We start from the raw sequence: 23,276 nt of genomic DNA on the forward strand, positions 1-23,276 counted from the left end.
GTGTGGGTGTGTGTGTGTGTGTGTGTGTGAGAGTCCATGCCCGACTGTGAGTTCTGGCGTGAATGTCTTAGATGTCTTTTGAAGTTTAAGACAGCTCTGCATCAGCTCACCGGTTCCACTTCATGGGAGGTGAATATGTGGACATGAGCTACATCTGAGTCACTGGCTGCTGTGCCATTTTCTGGCTGTGTGTACCGTGTGTGTGTGTGTGTGTGTGTGGGTGCGTGCATGTCGACGTTGCTCTGGCATGTGTGCTCTTGCATGACTGATTTTCCAACTGTCTCTCAATTCCTTCAGTTGTCTCGGTTTCCACCTGTCGGCCTTACGCCGCCGTTCCCTGGACACACTGCGCCGTCTTGACAGACACTCGAGTCCGCACGATACACCCGAAGCACCGAGCCAAACAGACGCCGTGCAGTTTGTTGTGAAGCAGAAGTTTACTTTGTTGCATTTAGGTATTTGGTATTGTCCCATGACACACATCTATTGGTAACCTATAATCTTTGTGTCTTTTTATCCCTCATTCTGACAGCCCGGGAGATTCAAAACAACAAGATAACTTTATCTGAGCTCGGTCTAACTTCATGCTGTGATGTAGCTTCTCTGATTTTCACACCGTAAACATGAATAAACTGCTGAGTATATGTGCATCTTTCTGTAGTAATGTTTAGCTTTCAGATGTCAGCTTTCATGTCCATATCCTTTCAAGCTTTACATTTTGAATTCCTGCTGGTGGCACAGATTTCCTGCTCGTTCTTTAAAAAAAATGCCCGACACGGGCCTTTCTGCTTTTACATAATATACTTACATCTTAACAATGTCAGTTGCTTTTTGCTACAAGGTAGAAAATGCACTTCAAGCTCCCTGATATCCTAATGAAGTAAGTTGTAAGTAACGTTTTTTTAACGTTTTTTTTGGTTTCAATGTTTGCCAAGAAAGAAAAGCCGAGCTATGGAAATGAGTATCTCATTAATTATGTGGTGTACCATTAACTTACTAATACAACATGTGATGAAGGCTTTGTTTTAAGGCCACAGTACTGAACTGTTAGTGGTGAATGTTTTAATTGGACTCACTGGATCGCAGAGCGGACGGGGTGACCTCGATCTCACTGATGGCCTGGCAGGGCTGAAAGGCCGATGCTGAACCCATGTCACTGGCGAAGGGTTCCGGACTCTGTGTACCGGTGGAGCTGGCACTGGTACCGTCGCCTCCATTGTGAGGGTCCTGCTCTTCATATACTGCTACCAGCTGGAGAGAGAGAGGGGGAGTTTGTGTGTTAGTGAGGTAAAGAGAGTGAGTTTAGAGGGTAAAGAGAGACAGACATGTCACCGGTATCTGCATAAGCAGTAAATATGGGTGTATATGTCAGATATGTGTCCAAACAATTAATGGCTACACGTGTACTGTATTATATTCACATTGAGGTAATCTGCCTCAGCCCAAATCCGTCAATCATGCTGTAAGTCTTGCAGCAACTCCCTTTCTCTACAGTGTAATCTTGCAACATCTGCAGTCATGTAGCGCGGGCTGTTCCGGGTTGCCAGGTTTGGCTCCCACAGTGAGCAGCTGCTCCATTCCCACAAAGGTGATACGTTGCCATGTTTCCCGGGCCAGATAGGGAGAACTCCCCGCAGCATCCCGTAATTATCAGAGTCTGACACACACACACGGCTCATCACTGCAGCCAACTCACCCACTCAACAGGAGAGCGAGGGAGAGACAGCAGCCCGGGTTATGTTATGTACAGAGAGAGAGAGAGAGAGAGAGAGAGAGAGGGAGAGAGAGAGAGACAGACAGAGAAACAGAGACAGAGAGACAGAGAGAGAGAGAGAGCAATGACGGACTAGGATCACCACCTTACAGTTGTATGCCTCTGCCAACCAGTCTCAGTTTACAAGTTGCAGTTTACGTCCATGTCTGTCCAAAATGTCATCACTTCATCATTTTATCCCATTCGACATTTGCGGTGAAATTATCATAATTAGCACATGAGTTCTTGAGTTAGGACCAAAGACGTGTTTTGTGAGGTGACAGTGACCTTTGACCCCCCCCCCCCCCCCCACCCAAATCAAATCAGTTCACCCTGGAGTCCAGACATAGACACAGTGCCTCCAGCCACGACAGCCACGACAGCCACGGCTGTCGCCCGGAGCGGAGGCCAAGTGGTTTTCATTGCCATCGCAACCTCTTACCAAAAGCTCTCACGAGGAGATTACCCTCTTATTCCATCCAGGCAGAGCAATCATAGCGCGGCAGCCTGATACACTACACGCTATACAGAACCATAGTATGTACATTACAGACTGCAGATGAGGTCCTCTGTATGTCTTTGTGCTACCTGCAAATCCGTGTAATGGAAGGCCACGGATGTGGGGAGAGCCACCGACAAAGCGAGCACTGGGAGCGAACCGCTTTCATGTAAACCCCGCATCGAGTTTGTCTGAAGGTAAAAATAGCACAAGTGTTCTTCCATGTACTTGCTGTTTGTCATCACCCCTACGCAGGGAAATCTGCATACAAACAAGTTTAGAAGCCCCTGCTCTTCTTTTTTTTTTGAATGGAATTCACATGCAGAGGATGATGCTTAAGTGCGTATGCTGTCTGTGTACCTGCGTCTGAATTGATGCCCTTCTGCGAGTGTGCCCGTGTGGTTTACTGCTGCCGTAACTCACGGCGACATCTCTCACGCTGGCTTCGCACAATTAAAGCGGACTGCATTTCTTTTCCTTAAGAGGTTCCCTCGCACCTCGATGCCGTCTCTGAGGCGTGCCTTGTCACTGAAGGCTTTGTCCGTTTCACTCTCATCACGTTTCAATCCGCTCTTCAAAATACATTCCTCAGGTTGTAAAGGGGTTGTTTTTTTTTGTCGCATATTTGCTCGGTGCACCAGAGAGGCAATCAGAGAGGAAAGAGATCAAAATAAGAAGGCCTTAATATTAGAAATCTAGCAGTTTGGGGAGGTAATTTGCAGAGAGTTTGCTTAATGGCATGAAAGGACTCTTTGCTTTGTGCCGTACTTTCATATCTCGTACTTTGATATCTGATTTCCTTACAAGATGTTAAAATTACTTCAGGAGGTGGAGGATTTTGTATGTGTTTGAAGAAAGAAAACATGGTGTTTTGGCTGAAAACGTGAGTGATAACGATGAAAAGACTCAGACTGGAGTGAAGGGTCGTCCCCAGAGGCATTTACAGCGCCCGAGTGCATGCGCGAGCCAATGAGTCATTAGTGACAAAGTAATCAGGCCTCCCATTCATATGTTGCTGGGAGTTTTTTTCGCAACTTGACAAGCCCTCTGGCTGCCAGCTGCCCATTTAGAGAAGTGGTAAAAAGTGTTGTTGGTGTCCCAGCGAAGCGTGATTCATTTTTAAATGCATTCCAAATCCCTCTAATTAGGGTCCACTTGCATCCTTTCACCAGACTACTCCAGAGCACTCTGTGGGTATCTGACATGTACGGCTAAACTCATCCACACACCCTCCATTTCATAATCAAATGGGTCTGCATTCATCCCGCATTCAATATTTATGGGCTCTCGAAAGTGCTCGTTCCTCCCTTAAACCCAGCGAGACATGAAAAGTTCCCACTGTGCACAGAGCGCATTTCTCCTTTCCGGGCGTAACCACAATCTTTTTGCTTTTTTTTTTGCTTCTTTGCTCCGTCTGTTCTTGATCCCCAATGAAAGTTTTCAATAAAATAGTATGGTGCAGTTTAATTGAACTGTTCTGCAAACGGTATTGAACTCATATCAGAGAGATATGGGCAGTAGGGAGAGCTATGTCTTTAGCACTGACGCATTGATGCATATCATATTAGTATCAGTCAACCGTGAGTATAATTTGTCAACCAAATTCAAAACTTTTTTTGGATTCCGAACAAGTGCGTCCTTATCTGCCAGGTCCAGTTATGGCAACCTCTGGATTTTCATTCCCAGATGTGCCAGCACTGCTTGTAGCTAGTTGTTTGTGCTGTGACCGAAACATTAAAAACAGGGATGGAAGAGGGAGTCGGAGAGAAACTAAGCTTCCTCACACACTACTGGTCGACACACATGCGTAACTTTGGAGGAGGTGTGGGCTCCGCAAGGCCTCCTCCACTCCTTACATCTCTCTCAGCTCTCTCTGTCTGTGCTGGGGATGATGGGGCACTCTGGGCCCGGAGGGAATACTGATGCAATGTGTTGCTGTTGACGGGACAGAGCTCAAGCTGCAACGCAGCGAAAACCATTACACAAACGCTTTCCACTCCGTCTGGGAATTGGTCACAGCCACTTTTGTGCCCCCCCCCCCCCATTGAGTTGTACTCAGAAGTTTTTCAAAAGGAGGGAAAAAAGTTTTTGTAGCGATGGAAAAAAAACGCACAGCTAATTGTCAAGTGGCGTAGCAGCTGAGGAGTGAGAGCGGAGGGAGGAGAGAGGAGCGAAAGAGAATGTCAAAGAGAACAAGATGCTACAACCGAGGATAAAACACAGTTCTATCAAAAGCAAAAGGTGGGAAAAGAGGAATGAGAGAAGGAGAGCACATGACAGGGTGTGAGTTGAAGAAATGTTCCACTTTCCAGTCTCAGGATAAACTCTGGAGCGATTTGAAAAACCTATTTAGCTCCTACCTGCTTCAGTTGAGAGAAGCGAGGAAAAGAGAAGAACCGACTGAGTCTCATTTCATGGGCCTCTCTCCCTCTCTCTCTCCCTCTCTCTCTCTCTCTCTCCAGCAGGGAGCTACAACATTGCTGCTGCCTTAAGCCCCTGGAGCAAGGCTGACACTCATCCACTCTCTCAGCCGGTTCCACTGACTGTCACAGCAGCTGCCAATCAGCCGCTATCTACCTGGAAGCCTGAGGGGGCTGCTGGAGAGAGGCAAGAGCACGGGATGGAGAGGCAGGATGATGAAGGGGTGAGGCGAGGCGAGGCGGAGGAGAGGAGAAGAAGCAAAAGGAAAAGAGAGAGAGGGAGAGGGAGAGAGTCAGAAGAGGCCGGGCATCCTCTGCAGCCTAGGTAAAGGCGGTATTTGGGATTCAGCATTTCCATATCTGTAACGGAGCGAGCGGGAGACAGGGCACCGGAAAAAAAAAACAGAATCTCAGGGATGCCTTTCATGTCGGCCTCCTTTGATCTCTTTCTGGCTTTTGGCAGCAAGGGTGGTGTAGAAGAGATGGAGACGAAGCAGCTGACGAGGGGATGAGGAGCTGTTTTGACAACCTCTCTCCATCTCTTTTCTCCCCCCCCCCCCCCCCACCTCCAGAACCTCTGATCTGCCAGGAAGCCCGGGCATTAGGATTGGCACCGGTACAAAACAGCCGTCCCAGGCGTACGGCGAGCCCCGCTCCAAAGACACGAGACAACAGAGGCTATTAGTAGTCACGGGGCAGTGCTGGCAGTGCCACCAGAGACATGTAATACCTGCCCCGCGACGCTCTGACGCTAATCCATATCTGCCAGGACAGCTTCTTCACAGCCGAGTGGAAGGGACGGCTGACACGAGTCAACCGCGCGGGGAACCCGACCGCTCGATCCTCACCTTCAATTAAAGAGCACATCCAAAGTCACTGCTGCGTCCTGCTGTGAATATTTAGCGCGCCACAAAGAGTCGCCCCTTGGAGGCAGGATTCATGGGTATTCATTTGTCTGTCACACGTTTCCCCTTCCACTCCAAAGGCTAACATTCAGTGTGTTGCTCATAAGCGGTGATTATAACGTAAATAATAGACGGATTAGCTGATTTTATGAAGATGACTTTCCTCTCGCTGTCTCCTTCTCTTCTATTTGTGTGCGGGAAGGTTGAGCGAGGCTCCGTGGAAGCTTCTCTTCTATTTGTTTTCAGATGAAAGAAGGAAGAACTGACTCTTTAGGCCGTGTATTAATTGGTATAATAATTAAGTTGTGTTAAGTTATAAGCTGCCTGAGGTAACTTTTAAACGAATACTGCCTCGGGTGGAAAACACAAACACACCTCACACACACACACACACACACACACAAACAGCCCTGGTTCCCCCTTTGCTTCCTATCATTTATCATCATTTTATTGCAAGGGCACCAGGGGCGCAAAGTTATTACAGGAACAGTGGCGGTGGAAGCTGTGAGAGCCACTCCTCCAGAAACTCCCCAGAACTTGTTGAGTAATAGCCGTGGGCCGCTATTCCTCATCCACACACCACCCATCTACCCATCAACACGCCCCATCAATCAGTCATGGATCCTTTGAGCATCCATCAAAGAGTGAGATTTTTGATCGTCTATTGGTATGCAAACAGATCAGGACAGCAGTGATATGATACACTCTTCACCGTGGTGACAGTACACAGTCTTTTCATTTCCCTCTCAGAGAGCGTGACCTTTACTTGTAACTTCTTCACGACCTTCGGCAACTTCGCGACGGAGAAGCCTTCCTCCTCACGGAGCCGTCGCCGCTTTCAATATTTCATCCGTGCCTCCCCGTCCATTATTTCTCACACGCCGAGAGTCGAGCAAACCAACAGAGTGCTTAGTCCTGTATTTTTCCCGCTCATTAAAACCATCAAATATTCAGAGAATAGGTCTCCAGCACTCTGGCCTTCCGTCACGAGCATTCCAGATAACCCCTGGAATGGCACCCCGCAGCGCCTCGGAAACATATGCATAATTCAGGTGCTGTCACACGAGGCTGATGCGAGGGGAAGAGCGGCCCTGAAGCCTTGCTGAGGCGGGACCTGAAAATGATGACACACGCCGCAAAGCAAATGTAATGTAAAGATGCTACGACACATGGAACACATCCTCCCGTTTAGTACAGAAGAGGGGGGAGGGGGAGTTTATACACCAGAAAGCAGGGAGATGACAGGCATAAAGAAATATAATCCCCAAACAGGCAAACGCGAGTCCTGAGATTGGTTTACGCTGCTGTTCTCGCTAAAACATTAAGTCATCATTTCTTTCACTTTTTTACAGCAAAGCAGCTCGCGAGGTGGGTTCACTGCTGGGAGAAGAAGAAAGATGAAGAAGAAGAAAAGACAAGGTGGGAGGGGTGTTGAGAGAAAGAATGGGCGAAGAGGCAGTGAGAAAATATACAGAGCAAGCAAAGTTTAAAAAGATTAGAGACTCATCCCTTTCAAATCCACTTGGCCAACTTCTGGTCCCTGCCTTTGAAGTTTTCCTCCTGTGTTGGGGGAAATGAATTCACACATATTAGGGCGCCCCGTGTGAGAGCTACCTACGCAGTGCTGACTGAAGGGAAAATTCCTACTACGCCCCCGTCTCGTTCCGCCGTGTATATTAATACCTTATAACCCGTGGTCATGTGTTCAATGCAGCCCTATTCAGCCCTGGGAAATAAATAAACACTTTCTTTTTTTTTTTTTAAAGGCACACAAAAGACCTCCGCTGTCTGCTACTTAAGAGCGAGAGTGAGCGGGGGAGAGGAGGGAGCAGCGGAGGGGGGAAATGAAATGATGACATATTCACCAAAGCAATTAGGGTGGGTGTCCATAAGAAAGCAAGAAACATGATGAGCATCTCATGACCTCGATGGGCTACATTACCATCAATCACCTGACACTAATTAACACCGCGCAGACACATGCCGCTGAACTCATCGTGTTCCATCAACACGTCTAAAAATTTAAACGTAATCATAATAATTATGCTGTTCCTTTATAGGTGGATACACGGAAATGTATTCATTTCATTTACTTTCAATTTCACTTTGAGCCACAAATTTCTCGAACATATTCTTCACTCGCTGTACTTTTCTTGTTGCTTTAAAGGACGTCGTGGTTCAAGAGTTTGAGTCGTCTGATCATTTGTTCTACGGTATCCTCTATTGATTTTCACGCCACCCTATCTTCATTTTGCTGTCTAAACAGAGTTGTTGTTTGGGGGGGGGGGGGGGGGGGGCACCTTGAGGTGTTGCACCCTCAAACTGGTCTGAAAGAAATCGAATCAATGCGATGAAGCTACCTGCCCCCCCCCCCCCCCCAGTCTTCATCCAGCACACCCACTCGAATAACGCCATGCCTCCCCTGCCCCGATTCACATGCAAAACAACAGCCAGACGGTCTGTCTGGGGGGCCGCACTCGCACACACACACACACCAATGGATATGAGTACGTGAGTCGCAGATAGGCACAAAAAGCCACCGTTTGTGTATTAGTATTCCTCTCCCAAAGCGATGGCATTAGAAAAACCCATATTCTAACAGTGCCTTTCAGAGGGAAATGCCCTTCAATCTTTCATTGGTTATGCACAAAGCCAGGAGAGAGTAATTAAAAATTCCACATCCAGGGACCTCGGCACACAGAGAGAGAGGGAGGGAGGGAGAGAGGGAGCGAGGGCCCAAAGAAAAAAGGAAAAGCTTCAAACATTTCAGGCCTCCCTTGTGGAAAGAGATGGAGGGAATGAGGAGCAGACAGGGAGGGAGGGGCCATGCATCCTCTGTAGTCGAGGCAGATGGAAATCAGGTATTTTATACCTTTAACAAGGCCAGACCCGATCATTAACCAGAAGAATTCCTGCTTTGAGATTGTCTTCTTACGCATGCTGGTCCTAATTACTGTAATATTCTCCGTCTCATGGTGTTGGTGAGAGGATGTAGAGAGAAGCCCTCTCTCTTTGATTCTCAGAGGACTCAAAACACCAAAAATGACCAGGAAGGCCAAGGTACATCGCTGTTAGTTCATCTAAAGTGTGGATTTTGTCACTTCTTTTTTGCATGTTATGTTTGCAGGATTAACAATGGAGGAGTGAGCTGTGTCTGGCAAACAGCACTGCTCTCTAACGTTAGGTTCAAGCAGACATTTCCAGCCATAGGCTATAGATCCAAACACAAGGGCAACATGACACAAGGTTTTGAGGCGCAAACGAGGGTGTTGGTCTCCCTGCTGAGGGGGCCCCCCGTCACCCGTGATGGCCCCCGGGGTGATCTGCCAGATAGCCCGGGGCCATGGACCAACAGCAGGGGCTCTTATGTGTGCAGAGAATCATTTAAATGCAAACAGAAGCACTTTCAACTTGTAGAAACACCTTTTTGGAACGCGTTAGTAATTCCATGCTGTGCATTCAACTCTGATTCAGTGATGACATTTAAGAAAACATTCTAGTGTAAACAAGCAGGAAGGCATTGGTTTTTACTTTCCTCGTTAACAAGTAGGGTCAACACATGAAAACGTAATCCCACATTCACAGATGTAGCATGTAGCCTGCAGAATATATCGCTTTTATTATATACTTGTGTGGTAAACACATCGCCAAAAACTGCAACATCGCACTGATGTTTTTGAGTGTCAGTACAAAGCTGAACACTTTTAAATGTCACTATCGTTCTTGGTTATTGGTGCCGTTCAGCTCAACGCTCAATGAATTGTTCAATAGAATGTTGGAAGAAAGCACCATACTGAAAACAGCAGTAAGGCAGAACGGAGTATACTTAAATATCTCTTTATTTAGCTCAAGTTATGAAAAGTTGCATATTTCATATTTCCTCATATTGTGCAGCCCCCTGTAGCAATAAATTCTCTCAATGGATAATGACGATCTTTAGTCAGAAATGAATACAGCCGATGTGTTGACGTGTTCTTATTGTTTTGTTCAGGCCTAAATCAGTCCGCTGATTTTACACATGAAGATTACGATTAACCATCAGTTGATAACTACTCAACTTGTGAAAAGGGTTGTATTATCAAAAAAAAGATTACGTTTTTTTAAATGATACTGTTTTTGTTTTTCCAATTCTGTTTTTAAACAGAATAAAATCAAAGAACAAACAACAGATGGTCACAGTTTTCTAGAAATAATAAGGCCATTTAGTGTTCCATCAAAATCACTAGAAACTCCCAAAAAACGTCTCATGAAATTGAAAAGAAAAAGTAACTTCTAATGACCAAAAACAGTTCTTGATTATGTATGATTATGGCATCACCACCCGTCTGACTGTATGTTGCTGTTCTTCAAGGATGAATCAAAAAGAAAGAAGTACGTGCACTTTCATGGAGCACAAAGAAGGCAGCTGGACAATGTACCAGTGGAGCCTAATACCTGCTTCTTTTTTTAGACTGTAAAGTACTAGCAGGCACAGACTGAGAGGAAAGGGTCCTTGAACACCTGAGGCCCTTACATCTCACACACACACACACACACACACACACACACACACAGTCTGGTTACCACATCACTAGCTTGTCAGGTGCTCAGCAAGACTGCTTTTCAGTCAGCAAATGAGCAAATCAACAAAATCCAAGTTACAAAAGTCAGTCAGCCGGGAAACCGAGCAAACCAGTGACCCAGCCAACACCCAAAACGCACGCACACACACACACACACACACACACACACACACACACACACACACACACACACACACACACACACACACACACACACACACACACACACACTAGCCGGTGGGGACAGCACTGTCATTATCTGCCATCTGCAGGCCTGAGTGGCCTTAACCTGGAGGGAAGGAAAACAAGAGGAGGGAAGAGAAGCAGGGCGAGAGGATGCTTGTCCTTATGTGTGTTTACAGGGGGGGGGGGGGTGCACAATGTGAGAAGTGACACACTCTCACTAACACACCGAAAACAACAAAGAAATAGCTCTGTGCCTGTAAGGGAACACACGTTTGCTTTGTGGGAGAGAAGTGTACAACCAGCTTGTTGGACGAGAGGAGAGCAATTACAGCGGACACAACACCATTGCAAGTGTGTGTGTGAGTGTGTGTGTGTGTGTGTGTGAGAGTGTGTGTGTGTGTGTGTGTGTGTGTGTGAATGCGTCTCACATGGAGAATAACTCTTGAGACAGAAGTCGCTGTTCGTGACACTTTTATATGTATGTTCGAGATGTGAGGGGTTCTACTTTCTGCAAAAAACTTGCAAAGCAGGATGAAGAGTCTGAGAAGTGTAACGCCAGCAAGAAAACCCAGACTTCAGGACAGGCTCCTGAGATATTGAGTGTTCTTTTCTGCTGCTTCCTCCCCTCCATGCTGTTCTGTGGGCTGAAGCCGAGCGCATCACTTCACAGAGCTCAGCACCTCCGTGGCACCAGGGTTCTGGTTGTGAAGAGGTGTGTGTGTGTGTGTGTGTGTGTGTGTGTTATGGTGTGTTGCATCCTGGAGTCTCAAAGAAGTCAGTCAAACACTACCATAGCTGCAGTGAGTGAGGGCTGCTGAGAGTTGCCACCGTTGGCCTTTTTAGTTTATTTGTGTGTGTGTCAGAGGTGACAACTTCTCGGTCCGGCTCCGAACAGGTCAGCACTCTGTTTGTCAGAAATAAACCAACACTGACAGCTTTTTGGCTGTTACATAAACGCCGTCAGGCAAAACATGGACAGCTAAGAATAAAATCAACTCAAATCTCAATGTATCTGGTGTCTGCTACAAAAAAACAACAACAGCTGTGCGCTGTGCAAGACACATTGACAGTGCAGCCATCTCAGAAATCACAAAAGCGCTCGCTCATGCTTCAGACGTACCCTTGAATAAAACATTCCAAAGAGTATCAATTTGTTAGCCCTTCATCGCAAAGGTGAAACATTACTGCTCCTCTCTGCCCTGTCTCCTGTAGCACCGATCACGCTCACCCCCTTTTCTGTTCCTCCCGACTGGAGGCAGGCGTCTTAGCAAGGCAGCTTGTGCCCTCTAGTGCACGTCGCACTCCAAGGACTGCCATGCAAGTGCTCTCTGCTGTTATCCCACCACTTCCACATGCAGTAGAACAAAGGAAGTGGACGTCAAGGGGCATTAAATGTAAAACTGCTTTTACACACGGGGGCCATGTTCAGATTTCTCTCAAAGTGCAGTTTTTTTCACATCCACCGTATGTCTCTCAAGAGATGTCACAAAAACCTATCAAGGCAGGCCAGAAGTCTGTGTTGATCTGTTGTTGTTGTTGTTTTTTTTAGCCCTCTTGCTAAAGAACTCCACGACTGGATAGCTACAAGTAACAGAAGCAGCGCCCTCGTGTATAATTGGTCGGTAACTCAAACAAACGTACCCGCACACTCGGTGTGAGAGAAGGGACGTGAGCAGGGCGCAGCGCCCCACCCCGCGCATAATGGGAGGTTACAGGACGACGTGGGGGTGTGTGTCTGGGGAGTGCTGCTGAACTCCCGTAACCTCAATTATTCAGCATTAGGCCCTGCTATTGATTTCCTGTTGGATCGACTTACTGAGTCCCGAGCGTTGGGACAGTGACAAGCCTTCCCTGGGAGGGATCGCTGAGAACGGACGGATGGACGGGAGTCTGTTAGGAGGGAGAGAGAAAAGAGATACAGATCCAAGGGAGACGAGGGTGTAATTAAAGATACCCCTTATCGGGGCCCGTGATAGATGGAGATGTCACGGCCTCGCCTAGTTAAACAGGGGGGGGACTGGTTAGTTTGGCCAGACGACCTTGGGGAGGGTTCCCATGACTGGGGCTCCTACAGAGGGAGGAACAATATTTATGTTAGAAAGGAAAACTCAGTGACTGTCAGATATGCGGGGGAAGACTAATCGGTGGAGGATACGGGGTATTATTACTGATGTTAAGGTTTTGGGGGAGTTGGGCCAGTTTCTCAAGCGTCCATCAGTGCACAAGCTGACCTCAGTGAAAACAAACAACACAGCTGTGCCGGGCAGCCTCAGTGTTTCTCACACTTACGGGGACCAGCAGCTGTGAAAACAAGTGGCAACACTGCTGACAATAGCAGAAAACAACGCAGCCTCACCATTCATGAAAAGGAGGAGTAACTTTCTCTTTCACCAGCTAAGATCTCACGTAGGTCCGTCTTCTTCTGTACCTGGCTGCATGGTCAGACATGGGTCAGGTTCCAAATACAACAGATGGCGAGAGTTGCCTCGATGCAGTTTCTCCTTGGCCCGACCTTGAGAAGCTGTGCTGGGCCGAGCGGAGCGCTGATCTGGGCTCAGCCGGTTTGGAGGTTGAAGACCGGAGGAGGAGGAGGAGGGGGGGAGGAGCGCACGCTAATTCGAGGAGGCTGAGGTAGACGTGGGGCTTATGAAGTGTTGGGAAAGGTGAGAGAGTGCTGGAGCGATGGCGATATCTTCAGACGCTATCTAGGGTTGGATATTGCACTTGTTATATCATAAATTGTAATATATAAAGTTGTTATAGAATCACGTTTCAAAAGTGCATAAAAGAGAGAGGGATGATCTCATTACACTGACATGTTTTGGATCTTGTCTTAATATAAAATGAATATATACTGTATATACGAGACCTTGAACTTTTTAACATTCAGGGGTTGAGCTTGAGATACAGTATTTGTCTGCGACTGAGATTTTCTGGGCCGTGGTGTCTGAGGTGAGGGTGGGTTAGGCTGGGGTCTTGGCAGGTGAGTAGTTAGCTGTCGGCGATTCGGCTCCACCTCCTGATCGACGCGTAATTGGCAGCGTTGGTGACAAGTCCAGGCCGCAGGGCAAACCACAGAGACTGTTAACTGCTGCGTCCTCTTCTCTCTGCTGATTGAAGCGGTGCGCTAACCGTCTCCAGACACACTGCCGTCTATGTATCTACCTGAGTCTACAGTGTGCGCCTATGCACGTGCAGTACTGGTGTAACTTGTACGTGTCCGTGCTTGGAGGCCTGTGTTGACCCGGGTTCATGCCTGTCAACATCCACTTTGCAGATACTGTGTTCTCATATTTTGACAACGCACATCCGTCATAAGTTATTGGTGCAATACTGGATTTGTCAGTCAACGGCACAGATTAAAAGGAACCGTGATTAGGAGACGTTTCCCAGATCTTCCAACTATCGTCAGTAAGGTCAACGCGGATGCTACCTGTCAAGAGTTTGAGACTTATCAAATAGTTGTGAGAGTATCGCAGCCCGGAGGCTAAGTTCACTCTGCTACACAACACATAGAACTTTGGCAGAACTCGCTGCATACAGAAGACAAAAAAAAACAAAAACACATCCAAGTGCTCACGCTCGCCCAGAGCTCAGAGGGATGTACAAAACACCAAAGAGAAAATTTAGCCGAGAGATGAAGAGGGAGATAAAGAGAGCTAGATGGAGAAGTCAAATAAAGACCTGCACTTCACAAGATGGCAGAGCGCTCTGTGCCGGATCGCGCAAGGTGGCATGAATGTAAATCAGCCGCCGGATCGAGCTGTCAGGGCTGGAGAGGTGAGGAGAGGTGGGGAGAGGTGGGGAGAGGCTCCACACCCTCGGTCTCTGCTCGTGTCTGCGCGGGTCTCTTCCTCTCTACCTCTTCGTCCACTTTTCTTTTTCCAGTGTTTGCCTTCTTTCACCGTCTGCTTCGTTGTCTCCGCCTGACACAACGTTTATCTCTGCCTCCGTCTCTGTGTCTTCACGCTTTCTTTTTCTTATTCAGAAGTTAACCTTCGCCACAGCCCCCCCCCCCTGCGCGTCACTGTTCACTTATCATCCCAAAATCTCTTTGCACAAATCATGTATATCAATTGGCCAATCTCAAGGGGGTTAACCTTTTTCTTTTTTCTTTATAGCTCCCAGTCGTGGCAAAGTTCATCGTCTGAATTCGAAGCTATAAATGAGCTTCTCCGCTGAAGCCTTACAGTTCATTTGCAGTGCGGTTAAACTGGCATGGCTAAGGCAGCCAGGGGCTGACACCGAGTAATAAGTGTGAGGAAGTGATAATCGTGTGTGTGTGTGTGAGTGAGAGTTTGTTTGTCAGTGTCATTGCAATTTACACTTCTAAACTTTTAAGTGAGGGCATTCTATGATAGGGTTCGGAGATTAGGGGGTGGGTTTGGGAAGGGGCCTGAAGTACGAAGGGGTGACGATAAGAGATGTTTGGTGCTGTCGCTTGTGTTTAGGGTTGAAGCCATCATTGCATATCACTCAGTGGAAAGTCTAGCCTGACATAGCACCTCTCCATCATAAGGGCTGGTTAATGCTGGCTTAGAGCGCAATCTCTGCAACATAGGTTAAATACAAGGCGCCGACCACAAACCTCAGCATCTCTGCTTCCTGTCTGGTCACGGGTCATTCCCCTTCTCTCTCTTTCTCCGCTGCCATTCCTCTACTGTCAGCTATCTAACAAAGGTGCAAGATTCCCTCGTAGATATACTAAAGAAATATTTTAGCTTGACAGCGAGCCAGATTCCGATCTACTTCTGGACACCCCCTTGTGGGAATTGAGCACTCCAAGCAGGTGTGAAAGTACCTCAAGGAAAGGAATGAAACAAAAGACACACAGAAAAGAGCTTGATGCAGAAAGAGAGATTCACACTCACGTCCTTCCACAAGACAGAGGTGAGTGTTTCTGGCCGGAGCAACACTAGCCTGCTCTGTACCACCACCATGCCAACACCAGCTGGAGATCCAGCTTCCGCTCTGCAGCACACAGCTGCAAATCCCCTCAGCCGTTCTCAAAGGCCTCTTTGGAAAGTGGGGCATCCGTCAGGAGCCAAAATGTCAGCTCTTTTAGCAGGTGGACAGCTGATCTGCGTAGAGAAAGAAAAAAAAAAGGCCTTGGCGGGCGCGTGAGGCAGCAGTGTGAGGTGCAAGAAAAAGCCTCCCAGGAGCATAATCTCCCCCTTCAGAAGACGTGTAAGCTGCAGCTTTCAAGGAACAGAATCAGCAGATTTCTCTGCAGCCTTTGACACCCAGCGACACTTGATAGGAAAGAGATTCCTGACAAAACCTGTCCATACTTTGCCGAAGCTATAGAGAGAACATGAGTTCTGGGGAAGAAATCTCTTCGATGACATTAAAGGAAAGCTGTTAGCCAGACACTGACAAAGCCAGGGTTTTGCTTCAGCTCGGTTTTCCGTGCTGGTCTTTCCAACACGGAGCTCCTTGACAAGAGCACTTCAAATAACATTTACTTAGACCGAGACATGTTGGAGAGGTCCGTGAAGAGGCACTGAAAGAAGTTGATCTTTGGTTTCAGTTATGTTTCGACACTGAGGTCTTTGTCAGCGACGGTTTTATTTCCAGCTCCAGCTGCAGGCCGTGCGCAGGTCCAAAACGTAAGAGTATAGGATAATGTGCTGTTTGGAGGATCGAACAGCAATCACTGCCAAGACGTTTTCCCACAAGACTGCCTTCTCTCAGACATACAACATCGCCATGATGCCACAGTAAGCTCACGGTCATCTAAAGCGGCCTATGCAAACTGCATTATTTCCTTGGCCCTGTATCTAAAGGGTCCACGCGGTACGCAAGAGAAGCACCGGAGTCCCATTCAAGCAGAGGTGGCCAGATGTATTCTTCCATGAGCTGTGTGACCATGTTTCCGCCCCTCACTCATGTTTTATAGAAGGCTTTATGAATTAATTGTGCGCCTAGGGAAGAGGGCGACTATGAAGACCATGGGTGAGTGAAGAGCCGGTGGCACCGTGAAGAAGTTTCCCTTCACTTAGAGTGAGAGCTGTGTGTGTGTGGGTGAGGAGTGCAAATGTCCTTGGAAAAGCTGATAAGCAGCAAACTGTAAATCTGTACAAGCTTTCAATGTAAAAGAGGGCTTAGTTCAGGCTACAGATAAAATGCATTGTTCATGTAAAGAAGGAATGATTTAGAGTAGGGACTAAAGGCAGTGACTTTTATATAGGAGTTAAAAGAAGACCGTTGCATCAGGTGATGTGTGTCTGTGTGACACAGGATAAGTGTGTTTCTGCGTATGTCTTTCCTCCAGGGCCGCCTAATGGACAAACATAAGCCAGAACACCTCTAAACAAGGCATGACAGCACGCAGGCCACACTGTGCTGTTTATGGGCCACATGCACCGTCCTAATTCACCTTTCTCCTGTTTGTCTCCTGTTAGCAGTCCTTCAAACCAATTAACACCTAAACAACCATTCAGGTCTGATTCCAAACGGCTGGATGCAATTAGAGGAAGGAAACATGGCCACTTATGGCAGGAAGGGGATTTAAGACACCGGGCTGGGAATTGGGACGACTGTTGGTTCACCTAATGATTGGAATGGTAGACAGTGGTTGCTGATAATTGTGAGCGCAAATCGAGGGTAAGCCAAATACAGAATAATTCCTTCGCTGGACTCAAACTTGGTAAAATCTTTCGGCGTTAGGAATTAGGTGGACAAAGTTACACTGAATTGAATAAAGACTGGTGGTATGAGGGTCCTATGCTGTTTTGTGATCGTTTCTTTCTTCACTTTAAGAGTCCCATGGGGAAACCGGTGAAGGCGGCGCTGTACTCTGATCTCCAATGGCTCCGCCCAATCCAGATTATCGCTATGTGGGACTGGCGCCAGCGGTTTTGGCTCGGCTCAGGTTCCCAGCATTGCCCCCTTCAGCGAGGTTGACGGTACTCATTAGCACGAAAACAGACAAGCCGCCGCTGGTCTGAATCACGACCGCCGACCAAGATCTGAAAGTGTCTCCTGGAAATATTACAGTCGGCCGCGCAGCACGACTCTTTGTGGAGGGCTTTGAAGACAAGGTGCATTTTTACATGTGCGGCAAAAAGGGCTTTTTACCTCAAAAGCATTCCATTTCAAAGCAAAGAGCATTCCCACCTTTTTTTGTTGCAATTTTCCACACAAACAACCGAGTTGGATCAGATGGATCACACTGGAGTTTCAAGCAGAAGTGCCATCTAGTGGTTAGAATGAATCTCCTGATAATACAGAGGGTTAGAACAATGTAGTCACTGTTTTACAGCACTCCTTTTCCAATGATTTTGTCAGGAAAAATAATACTTTTTGGTTCAGTGTGCATCACATGATGAATGCGGGGAAGCTGCCACTACGGCTACTACTCCTGCTATCCCTTCACAGCCCAGCTCCGTTACCGGGAGCTTGCTTCCAGCACAGAGAGACATGCAACAGATGTCAGTGATGACAATAACATTTCAATAGTAAATAATATCTCCACGTGCAGGGCATGAATCTGTATTTAAAAGATAAATGAGTGTTAGAATCCCATGATACGTGTCTGTATTGTTATTTCTTCCCACTAGAAGGTAACATCAGACATGTGACAGCCTTCCCACTTCCCTTTCTGGGCTTGTAAATTATTCATTCCAGCCAGAGGCCCATACATACAGCTTAACTATATGATGGACTAATGAGGGCTATTGATCGAATAATTGATTGCTTTATGCATGGCCTAACTGACTGCACACTGATACATTTGGGCAGTCCATTACTTAATATGCATTATTCAGAGCTAACCGCTAGCCAGCGGAGACTCCGGTATCATCTGAGGAATGAATGTCAACAAGATGATAATAGCAGATTCACTGCACTCTCTCAGTGCAGTGAATCAACACACCGTTAAAGAGTGGTAAGAGCAACGCAACCGCCACCAGGTTGGGTTTGTCAGTTAATGACACAGGGCCAGTAATGTCATATATATCTATCCGACCTGCTCTCACCCCTGCGTTCAAACTACAACCTTGACTGCAACTTCTCGCATTCCCGACGCCACTTTTATTTCTATGTTGTCTACCCACTCGCTTTATCCGTCCTTGACTATTCTGGCCTTTAAATCCCATAAAGATTGACAGATGCTTCAGTCCCCAGAACTCTGCCGTTAGAATAAGAGACTACAGTATGTTTGGCGTGAGAGGCATCACATGATGTGCTCGTTGAGTTTTTTCCCACAGATTTGGAGGTGAACCACAACACAAACGTCTCCTCTTCTCCTTGTCTGGTAACAAAACCCAAGAGAAACCCCTCTGGAGAGCGCTTTACCAGAAGTAAATTACTGAACGCCCACACACTGCCTCTGACCTGTACTGGCTTTCTGGCTCCACTGCGAGGGGCTTTGGGTTGCAACACAGCTGGCTGGCCCACGGATAGAACTTGGACTGTGCTATTGTGCTCACTTAGCATCCTTTCCTGCAAAGTGATGGTTGAAGGAACACTGGCAACGCGCTGACAATATTGCTCTTTTACTGTAAATCTGTGATTGCAGCACACTACGATGCAGTCTGCTGTCTAACTGAATAACAAGGTTATAAGGGTTGTGAACCGGCCGCCTGGCCTACTTTTCCAATCCTTTATTTTTCTTCTATTTTCTGTTGTGCTATCAGACGTGCTTCCATTCCAGAGTAAACCATGTGCACTGACCATTTGACAGGAATGACAGGAGCGGGATGCCCTCCTGCCTTCCTTTTCAATAAAACAGCACTTTGAGGTCTCTCTGAGATCTTTTTTTTTTCTAAGAAACATAGAAAGACAGGATGAAGAGGGAGGAGAGTAGGAGGGAGAAAGAGAGTGAGAGAAAGAGAAAAGGCGACTGCGATGGCGTACTGTGGAGAATAGACGGGTCTCCAGGGGAAGCTGAGGCTGAAAGCATCCAAATGGACTTCCTAGAAAAGCAGCAGTAGGGGGCGAGTACTGTATATGGAATGGGTCAACAGGGGCTAACTAGCCAGGGTTGTCCCGGGGTCATCACAGTGTGGGCAGTTCAACTTTCACTCGTTAGCTTGGCCTTCTGTTTCCATTAAAGCTAACTTGACTTTAGCTGTGTCTGACACCGGGACTCACTGTAGCTGCTGGTCCTTTTTCCGTCTACGTTTCTTTTGACGGTGATGCTACAAAAGCTAATCTACTACAATGAATAAGTCCATATGCAGTGCAATGATATTAGGAGACAATATTGACAAGTGCAAAGGGTGGGAATGTTCATTACAAGCCAAGTTTTGCTGGCTTTATGTAAGAGTGCAGAGCTTTAATCTGGGGAAGGCTTTTCAAAAGATAAAAGGTATGTCTTTTGTGTTTTATGCGTCACTTCCGGGGTAGGATGCATGCAGACGTGCATGCAGACAAAAAGACACAGCAAAATACAAGTGTGCATGCAAGGAAGTGAAATAAATTGCAGCGATCCGGATACTTCGGTATAAGAGAATGCTGCAGTGCAGGGACGATTTAGCCCTTCAGAACTGCATATGTCCTCTCTCCCTATCAGTGCTTGGAGAAGACATTAATTCAAACTCAACAGCTCTGTTTCTTTTCCCAGAGCTGACCTCAACCTCCCCCAACAACTGAATGCGTGGATCCCCTGCATGTGGGGATAAACTCGCACATCATTGCTGGGGTCATGGGAATATGTCTGCTTGCCATTTTGGGGATTTCATCGGGACAGAGTTAAATGTCCCCATTCATCGACAATTCACATTCTTTCTTCTAGCTAAAAGACATTATGAAATGCTCCATATAAACATTTGGCCTTTGATAAGAGAATAGTTATTGTCCAGCAAAATGGCATCGCAAGGAGCATAGCCGAACCCAGCTCCTGCTGTGTCGGGTGCATTGCTGGTTTCCTGCCAGTCCCTTGCCCTTTCAGCCGACAGACACAGACACACGGGACACTCACAACAAGCACCTGGAACCGTTCCCCTGTACCAGCGTCATTTATGAGCCAGGTTATCCACAGCACTCCAGGGTCGACTTGGACGCCAGGTCAGGGTTTGTCGCTAATGGGGCTCTGTGAGTGCCAGGGTACCGGAGCTGTGAATCCCCCAGAGAGGCATCGGTCTGAAGGGCCCAAGCCTCTAATTGGGGGGGAACCCGTGTACATAAATGACAGATTATGACCTATAAATGAGAATTTATGTGACCATTAGACGTGCCGGGTGATCCCGGCAGAGATGGAGACGGTGCTCATTAGCTATGCATTCCGAATGCCTGGCTCTGCCTAATTAGCCTGGTGATATGCAGGCTACAGACATTCTCTCGTTTCCCACCCTCAAACATTTTTGGGCTCGTTATTTTGGTGCACTTTCAGGCGCCATTAGAAGGGGAACTGAATTCCTTGCATTTTAACTAACTGCATTTATGTGCGATAAGAGCAAAAACAAGGCACCAAGAGCAGCTCGGAATAAGATGAGAAAAGCGTTGGCAGTTATTGTTGTGTGATAGCGATCGGCCTTTCGACAGCTTTATGAGACCAGCCTCCCTCGTCACCCCGAGAGTGGATGAAGGGAATATTTACCCAGTATTAAAAAAGCTTTGATTTGATATATCCGCGGGGAAGGGATATGTCGAGAAAAAAGTCAAAATCAATGCGCTTGTCCGAGCTTCTTCAGTTAAATGGTAATATCTTCGGGATTGATCGATGTGATTAGGGCTTTGAGGGCAGACGCAAATATTTGCACATGAAGTGGCAGCATTAGTGCTGCAATAATGAGTGGTGGGGGGGGGGGGAGGCTGTCATGGGAGGAGGAGAAGAAGACAGCCTGGAGAGAAAGGGTGATAAAGACAGAGATGGGGGGGGGGGGGGTGTTGTCAGTACCTGTTTTCAAACCAAATAATTAAGGGTTTTTAGAATCCAATTATTGATAGTTGTACAGCTTACAAGCTCATATCACTTCATCTCGATAACGTATGATGTGTGAATACATAAATTGTTTGTTTGTTTTTAATGAATTACTGCTTCGGCAATATTGTTTTTGATCAGCAGCCAGGCCAAGAAAGTTAATGAAATGAGCCCGATTGAAATGAGAGATGTAACTCGTGCTCGCTGAGTCGTGCTCAGTCAGGCCTATACGGGGAGATTCAGAGACAGCGTGACTGTGTGTGAGTTTGTTTGCTTGTGACTGTGTGTGTGTGTGTGTGTGTTTGCTTGTGACTGTGTGTGTGTGTGTGTGTGTGTGTGTGTGTGTGTGAGAGAGAGAGAGAGAGAGAGGCAGAGGACAGTGTTTGATAAACCCCCTTGTCTTTGCTTCCCACCTCCACCCCTTCATCTCTATTGGTTCTACCTGTTTTGATCAGCTCACTGAAGGGTCGGGGGCTCTCCAAACAAAGCAACGCACACTTTACGCAATTAAACGGTGGCGACGGACAAAAGGTGCAGCAAACAGATTTTTTTGAAAAACTGTGTTTTATGGAGGAAAACAAGGCCTCTATCCCCTCTCTTACTCTCCCTTTGTGCTTTGACCTCCTTTCCTTTGTGGCATGCTACACAAGTGATCAAAAGCGTAACAATGTCGTTTTTTTCGCCATGGGTAAAATTACTCCTAGAGACGTGAAAATAAACGTTCACATGTTGATCTAATAAGGAAATGTATAGACAGCTGTAGTCAGATATAAGTGATGGGAATATCAGCATATGGGCACTAAGGGAGGCTAAAGGATGCTCACATTGAGAGGAAGCCATGTGTACAACAGGAGGAATCTAATTTCAACACACACCGAAGGAGCGTTTTAATGTCCTGGTGTAAATGTAACCCATATCTAGACAGGAGCTATGCCACAGTTTTAATACCAGGTGTACAGGGAGTCTTTCTTCATCTCCACCGCTCTCTCTTTGTCTCTGCCTCCTGGTGTTTCTCTCTTTCTTCAGCTAACAATGCCAGAGTGTTATTTCTCTTCGAGGAGGCTGCTTGAGTTCCCATCGGGCACGAGGGCGGCGGGGTGGAGATGGAAGCATTGGCCGTGCGAGACGGCGACATCGGGCTGGGCGAGCCTATTAGCGCACTTCACAGCTGGTCTACTCTCTCTCTCCTGCTCTCTCTCCATCACACACACACACACACACACACACAAATACAATGGTCTTCAAGAGACCCATTGAAGGCTGCTAGATTGAAGGAGAAGAGGGAAAGAAAGACGGCGCTGGTCGTCCTCTGAGCTCCCATTAAAAGTGTCTTAAAAGCTGCCAGAGGCTGGATGAGGGGTGAGAGACGGCATCCATCAATTAGAGGAAAATAAGGTGGAGGACGAGGGGTGGAGAAAGAGACAGTGTGCGTGTGCGTGTGCATGTGCTGGGAAAACAGCAGAGTGAACCCAAGCGGTGGCAACCTCAAACCGGTCAATCCAAATGGGAGGGAGGTCAAAATGAATAAGATCTATTGTTACTGTAGCTCTCAGCGGCTGAGGAAAGGTCTCCTCTCCAGCAAAAAGGGGGTCACAGAAAGCCATAACAACACTTTGCAAGAGTTTAGCGTTCACATCGCTGCAGAAATCCGAAACAGTAAAAACAGAGGTTGTGAGATAGATCTATCGGTGAAACAAAGACAAAGATGCTTTTATCAAGTTGCATTAAGCTAAGCGAAGCGCTTTCTACTTTCCCTGTTATTGTCGTCTCCAGAGCGATGCTCTAATTTAGACTTGAAAAGTGGCAAAGCTTTCACCCCTGCCGGCAGGTACTCGAGGTGCCAATGACACTGAAATACTTTGAATACATTACAGTGTGTTCTTCATTCTCTTCACTTGTATTATCATACCTCTCATTCTGTCCTGCATGTCATTATATCACAGCGGTGACACCGGGGAGACTGTTTCATATACTTTTATGAGAGGAGCTTGAGGTTGTTAAACAAGATGTTTTACTTTGCTTGCTAGTGAGATAGTTAAATCTAAAGTGATCCAGTCTCGTAAACATCTTTACAATCCTTTCGT

At 47.0% G+C, this 23,276-nt stretch overlaps 1 protein-coding gene across 1 annotated transcript in view; it reads right to left on the reverse strand.

Annotated features, from left to right (window-relative positions):
* The window catches only part of LOC142971873 (partitioning defective 3 homolog), a 301,306-nt gene that overhangs the window by 211,112 nt on the left and 66,918 nt on the right, over positions 1 to 23,276 (reverse strand). Inside the window, exon 3 of the mRNA XM_076112603.1 lies at positions 1,077 to 1,251. Coding sequence (XP_075968718.1) covers positions 1,077 to 1,251 — 175 coding nt within the window. The remainder of the gene's footprint in view (positions 1 to 1,076; positions 1,252 to 23,276) is intronic.

This window comes from Anarhichas minor, unplaced genomic scaffold (genome assembly GCF_050575085.1).
Source record: "Anarhichas minor isolate MPS153535 unplaced genomic scaffold, ASM5057508v1 ptg000050l, whole genome shotgun sequence".
NCBI classification, from domain to species: Eukaryota; Metazoa; Chordata; class Actinopteri; order Perciformes; family Anarhichadidae; genus Anarhichas; species Anarhichas minor.